The 6,915-nt window shown below is 56.2% G+C and overlaps 1 protein-coding gene across 1 annotated transcript in view; it reads left to right on the forward strand.

Annotated features, from left to right (window-relative positions):
• Window positions 1–3,852: 3,852 nt before the first annotated feature.
• Window positions 3,853–6,915, forward strand: part of LOC102440599 (caspase recruitment domain-containing protein 14-like) — a gene marked incomplete at its 3' end in the record, with an annotated part of 15,169 nt that continues 12,106 nt past the window's right edge. The window contains 1 exon segment of the mRNA XM_023749112.1: window positions 3,853–4,327. Within this exon segment, the coding sequence (XP_023604880.1) occupies window positions 4,303–4,327 (25 nt within the window).

A 6,915-nucleotide genomic window follows, 5' to 3' on the forward strand; every position in this document is an offset into this window, starting at 1 on the left:
ACAGACAACGGGCTTCCCCGTTACAGAATGCTCTATGCAACTTAGGTTTTGTTTTGTGTTTTTTTAAAAATGTATTTCCTATTGATTTCCGAGAGGGAGAGAGAGAGAGAAACATCGATTGGCCGCCTCCTGCACGCCCCGCACTGGGGATCGAGTGCCCTTGACGGGAATCGAACCCGGGACCCTCCAGTCTGCAGGCCCACGCTCCACCCACTGAGCCAAACCAGCTAGGGCTCAACTTAGGTTTTAAGTGAGACGATGGGGATTGCTGAGGCTGCGGCTGGGACTCGAAACAGGAAAATTCCTGGCAACGCTGCAAATAAGAGTCCAGGCCTCAGCCCTGGGAACCCCAGTCCAGGCAGCAAGCTGGGTCCCCGTTACTCACCCTAGAGGACCCCCCCCACACACACACACACCCCGCCCTGTTTGTGTCCCACCAGAGTTGCCAGATTATGTAACCAGACAAGGGGACTGGGCTGCCTGTCACTACTTGAGCCAATTAAGCAGGTGTGACAGGGGCGAATCATATGAACATCTATTCCAGTCCTGCCCGCAGCATGGAGAGCAGCAGGGCACCCACAAACAGCTGCTCTGCCCCCACCGTAAGCCTGCTGCTTATACTGGGTAGAAGGACAGAGATTACATGGGGAAGTAGCCAAAGGGGCAGTTGATAGGTAATGGGGGCTGGAGATTTGCAAAGGCCTGTGGATATGCAAAGGGCTGGGAGTCTTGAAAGGGCTAGTGATTCTGGTTCCTGCAAGAAGGTTGCTAATCCTTCCAGGATAATAGGCAGCTCCCTGTGGGGGAGGATGGGCTGCATCTCGAGGTGAGCTCCCAGGTCCCACGTGCAACTCCCAGCAGGTGAGCATGTGCCTGCCTTAACAAAGTCATGGTTAACAGAGCATGACCCACATTTCTTGTAGTTGGTCCCCAATATTCTATTTCTGCCCCTATCAGTTCACCCACTAACCCAGGCACTAGTGCAGTGGGTCCTAACAGGTGCACACCAGCAAGTCCATGAGGGCTTAGTTCTCCTGACACTCACCCTGCTGGCAGCATATGCCCCAGCTGGCGTGGCTCAGTGGTTGAGCCACAGTTTGATTCTTGGTCAGAGCACATGCCTGGGTTTGGGGCTCCATCCCCAGTAAGGGGGCGTGCAGAGGGCAGACAATCCATGTTTCTATCCCTCTTCCTTTCTAAAAATCAATAAAAACATACTTTAAAAAAATACGTGCAACCCTGACAAGAGAATTGGCCTGATAATAAGCACGCCACGCAAGGATGCAGGTACCAATCGCGTGTTCAGTATTTGCACAGATGAATCTCCTTCTTAGATGTTCAGTGAAATAGAACTATGAGGTCTCAGGTCTTCTCCCTCCACAGAGGCGTCTCCTGGGAGGGAGGTTGCACACACTGTTTTGTAAGCCGTGCGCCAGGGCTGAGTTGTAAAACACGGACCTCAAAGACAGTACAGTGGGGCCTTGACTTATGAGTTTAATTCGTTCCAAGACGGAGCTCGTTAAGGAGCTCGTTAACTCAAATTACTCTATCAACTCAATGCAAAAAATCAGCCAAGAGACAGCTGGTATCTCAAAAAACTCGTTAGTCAGGACACTCGTAAGTCAAGGCCCCACTGTATAAGGAAAGAACATGACATCTCAGTGATTTTCATACTGGTTTTATGGTGAAGACCAGGTGGGCCTGGATGTCCTGGGGAGGAGAGGGCAGGCCGCTGTCCAGGAGCTCCCAGAGCTGAGGCCAGAGCCATGGGAAGGCAGGACCGGCCTGCGGCCACACCCTCCGGCCCTGCCTCTTCCCCTGGGCCCGTGCTGGACTCGGGGTTAGACCAGGGGTGGGGAATGCTATTTGTTCTGCTCCTGCCACAGCATTAGGGGTGAGTTTATGAAGTATTTAACCCAACACAGCAGGCTGATATTTAAGTTGGTGATTTTGTATGACCTGAGAATGATGTTAAAAATAGCCAAATAGCCGAACCGGTTTGGCTCAGTGGATAGAGCGTCGGCCTGCAGACTCAAGGGTCCCAGGTTCGATTCCGGTCAAGGGCATGTACCTTGGTTGCGGGCACACCCCCACCGGGGGGTGTGCAGGAGGCAGCTGATCGATGTTTCTCTCTCATCGATGTTTCTAACTCTCTATCCCTCTCCCTTCTTCTCTCTTAAAAATCAATAAAATATATTTTTTTTAAAAAAAGAAAAAGAAATAGCTAAACAGCCGTTGGCAGGAGAAAGGTTCCCACCCCTGGTGTGGGAGGTCAGGGTGGCTCGTCTTGTCCTGGGCAGCAGGAGGCTTGGGTGCGGGGCTCCTGGGCTGGCCTGGGTTCCCGTGAGTCCTCACTGCAGACCTTGATGTCCTGGGTCAGAGGGGCTGTCCCCAAAGAGAGCCTTCCTGCCAGAAACCCCACACATTACCTGGTTCTCAATGACAGACACTTCCTTTCCAGGTGCGACTGTCTCCCACCCACTCGCCCGGCGGGGCACCTGATGAAGCCCCGAGCCCGGCCTGACCCTGTCCGACTGGCATCCGGCATCCGGGCACCAGACGTGCATGGAGCATCTCCGGTGCTGGACTGGGCGGCGGGCAGGATGGACAGCACAGCGCCGCCCTCCCAGAGCCGTGTTCCAGAAAAGGGCAAGCCCGACAAAGCCTGCAAAGCAGTAAGAGGATTGCAGTTTCTATAGCTACCGCGAGGCCAGTGAAATGAGGCAAGTGGGAGAGCTGGTGGGTTACTGACACGGCGGTGGCGGTGGCAGGAGGAAGGTGCCACCCAAGTTGTGAGAGGAAGTGGCCATGGGAACACCCCGGGGGCGTGTTCTAGGAAGAAGGAACAGGGAGTTCGAAGGCCCCCGCACGGGCAGGGGCTTGGCACCATCAAGGGATGGAAAGCAGGGCTGTGGCATCATGAATGCAGTGCGGTGGGGGAGGGGGAGGGGGAGGGGGAGGGGGAGCAGGGACAGATGAGGAAAGGTCTACAGGTGATGGAGTGGAGTCGAAGTGCATCATGGTTGCCTTAGTGGCCACTTCAGGGTGGTCCTTCTTTGAGGTGAGAAGAGCCAGGATGCCCCAGGATGGAAGAAGACCTGTTTCTACACAAGAAAGACAAGAACTCTTGTCCTCTGGGGGCGACAGGCTCACAGTGGGACGCAGGCAAGAAACCAGCAAGGAATTAGAATGCACAATATGCCAGGAGGCAGCCAGTAAATGATTCTCATCATTGATGTTTCTGTCTTCCTCTCCTCCTCTGAAATCGATAAAAAAAAAAAAAGGGACGGTCATCCAAATCTAAGTAGTGACCATCGAATGGCGATTCTGGAGGATCCCCTGGAATTGCTCAGAGCAAGCATGTCAGCTGTGGCCCACAACGAATATTTTGGGGACCCAGCCAATATATCAGTATGCAAGAAACGTCTTAATAAAAATTTCATAACTTAATTTTTACAATACCCTGTTATACATAATTATTAATAACAAACTACAACATTCGCTAATGACTGATTGCTATAATCGTGTTGCATTCATTTCCCTTACGCTCAGGCGCACCATTTCCCTCCACTAACACCAGCAGCGAATATTTCAGCAGCCGATGGCCACGTCATTAGTCTTGGACTGACTTGTTTGGTGTGCGCAACAGGAAATATTTCGCTCTCGGAAAACAAGAAAAATAGGTTTATTTGCATTACGCTTATTAATTTGTGAAGTTATCCAGTGTCTGGTAAGTGAATGTTTAAGAAAAAATGTTAATTTTTATTAAAATGTTCCATTATTTTATGTTAACAGTCATTCACTCATTTCAGCCCTTTGTATTCAGCATGTCTCTATCGGAATAAACCTACGTTTCAAAGAAAACTGAAGCTTTTGTTTTTTTGCGGCCACATCCACTTGCACCTTGTTTATTTGGCCCGTGTTGGCCTGTGAGTGTGACAGGCTTGGCTTGAGACTTCCGGCTGTTGGTGAGGACGGAAGAGGCTGCAGAATGAGTCCTGATGGTGCCAGGACGTCGTCCGAGGGATTTATCATGAACCAGGCCGGCTGTTCACAGGCGGGAGAGGATCCCCCCACGCTGAGGCAGATGCGCAGGCAGTTTCCAGAAGCTTCCCATGGCTCTTGCAGCTCCGCACACAGCCCTGCTGTGAGAATGTCCCGGGGCTCAGTGATGCGTGCAGCCTCATGTGAGGCGTCGCCCCCTGGGCAGGGCCAGGCGGGCTTGCCTGTCAGACCTGCTCGCCTGCTGCTGTTCAGCCCAGACCGCCCCAGCGTCCCTTCTGCAGGACCAGGAAGCGCAGCATGGAGCCGGTCCCGCGGAGAGCAGGTCAGCACTGGGGAGGGCGGGCAGGCCCGAAGGGGGGGTCTGAGAGCTGTCCTGGGGGGGGTCTCCCTCCCGAGGGGGGTGGAGCCTGGTGTGGGGCCGTTGGGTTTGGTTAAGTGCATGGCGCTCTCTGGCTCAGCTCCACCTTCAAGGAGGGCAGTGTGGGTCGGGAGGGATGAGGATGCTCTGTTTTGGACTCTGATGTCCGCATTGGTGCCCAGGAGGAAAGGAGAGGAAGAAGGGAGGTTTCTGGGTTTGGGTGTCAGGCGAGGAGGACCAGCTGCCTCATTTGTGGCTCGTTTTGTGAGGCACAGGGAGAGACCGGGTCTGCTCCTTCAGCCCTTCCCGGCTCGGCTGGTTTCACATGTTGGTGATCCAGGATCTTTGAGTCAGACACGGTGGGAGGCGGCTGCACGCACACGTGCGCCATCTGGCTGTCATCTGGAACAGCGGTCGCCAACCTTGAGGACCTCATGGCCCAGTGGTCCGCAGACACCGGCTGGCGACCGCTGCTCTAGGAGGCATGAGGGCAGCCCTGATGCCTGTGCTGTGCGAGAGGCTTCCAGGGGTCCCAGGGAGCAGGGATGCAGGAATGAGCAGGAAGTAGCAGAGGGAAGGGGCAGCGGCAGGGGGCACTCAGCTTCCTGGGCAGAGCACCCCGGGGCAGAGGACCGAGCCTGGTGCCCTCCTGTGTGTCTGGGTCTCCTCTTCCCATGAGAACACCCGTCATAGAGGGCTTCAGGCTCGGCCTCATGACCTCATCTTAACCTGCTGCTACCTATTTCCTAAAAGGTCACACCCACAGGTGTTGGGGGTTAGGACAGTCAGGGTGCCTACCAGCCCCACCTGGGCCGAGAGGAAGAAGAAAGGGGAGGCTGGTACCCACAGGTCAGGACGGCTGGCCTAAGGGAGGCAGGGCCAGGCCAGGCCCCGGAGCGTCTCCCCACCGCCCTAGCCCGCATCCTGTCCAGGGGGCCACGGCAGTGGGAACAGTCGCCGGCAGCTCTGGGGCTTGAGCGGGGTCCGATCTATATGCTGCACAGCTCACCATGTTAGGAGCGCAGCGCAGGGGCTGCTAACAATCCAGCCACGTGCAGTGAGCACATCGGCCTTAGGACATTTCATCCTAAAAAGAAACCACATGTACTTCAGCCGCCCCAGCCCCAGCCCTCTCCTCAGAGGCCAGGAGCCAAAGTCGGGTCTGCAGGGCCAGCTCCCTCCAAGGGCCTCCTGCTCTGAGCTCCTGGTGCTGCCCGAAGCCCTCGGCATCCCCCATCCTCTGCCTGGGCTGTCACCTGGCCCCTCCCTGGTGTGTCTGGGTCTCTCCTCATCCCATGAGGACACCTGTCATGTAGGGCTTAAGGCTCGACCCAATGACAGCTGTCGCGACCTATTTCCAAAAGGCCACACTCACAGGTGTTGAGGGGTTAGGACTTCAACCTATCTTTTGGGGGGACACCACCGAACCCACAACACCCTGGTTCTTGAGCATCCATGGACTGTCCCCTGCAGAAATGGAATGCGCTGCCCAGGGGCAGCGGGACAGACCTACTCGAGGGCCTGCCCCCTCCCCCCATCCTCACCTCCCCTCGTCCCCTGTCCCGCAGGCCCTCCCTCCAGCAACGACCCTGAGGGGAGGGGTCAGTGGGGTCTGGCCAGAGGTAAGGCCCCCGCACACTGGCCACCTGGCACCTGCCCACCCTCCTGGCATCGGAGGCTACAGAGCCCCGTTCTCTTCCAGACCCCGGCTTCCCGGTGCAGCGGGCGCTCTGCGTACCCAGCAGAGCCAGTGGAAGGTCTGTGCCTTTGTTTCCTGGGTCAAAGTTTGCCTTTCCCCTCGCACTAGTCTCTGGGAGCTGAACTTTGAGTTTTGGAGCAAGTCATATGGCGTGAAGTCTCGTCAGATGCCCTGGGCACTGGTTTGGCAGGCTCTTCCTGCCCAGCCCTGCCCGCGGCCCGAATCCGCAGAGGAGCCTGAGCCTGCAGCCGGGAGGGGACACGGGCCCACTGCACGCCAGCAGCTCCTGCGTGGCCGGGTGTGCACGTCTCGGTGAGTGTGCGCTGTGGGCCGGGCCCCGTGGGAGGAGGGCTCTGCAGCGGCCATTCCCATTTTCCTTGGTTTACACGCTGACATGCTCTGCTGTTGGAGCACTCACTGCACACACCTCTCAGGAGGCATTCAGCTCCAGCAGGAAGCTTGTCATCCCGTGAACAGGACCAGATGACAGGGTTCTCGGGTCCAGGGCAAATACTCCCACCTGTGTGCCCCCTGTGCCCACCTGTCCCCCCTGTGCCACCTGTGTCCCCCCTGTGCCCCCCTGTACCCCCCCTGTACCACCGGGCCCCCCCTGTGCCAACCGGTGAACCCCGGTGCCAACTGTGTCCTCCTTGTGCACTGAAGGGGTCTGTAGTACCGAGGATGCAGCTGGTCACCCGGAACCTGATCCTAGAGCCAAATATAGTCTAATGGACGCTAAGTGCCTAACGGATGCTGCCGTATGCAGATACTAGTCACAAGTGAGACGCTGGGCACTCAGGGGAAGTTTTGTGAGCACAGCGAGCGCATTGTGTTTTTTCAAAACGTGATAGGG

Source organism: Myotis lucifugus, unplaced genomic scaffold, assembly GCF_000147115.1.
Source record: "Myotis lucifugus unplaced genomic scaffold, Myoluc2.0 scaffold_2927, whole genome shotgun sequence".
NCBI classification, from domain to species: domain Eukaryota; kingdom Metazoa; phylum Chordata; class Mammalia; order Chiroptera; family Vespertilionidae; genus Myotis; species Myotis lucifugus.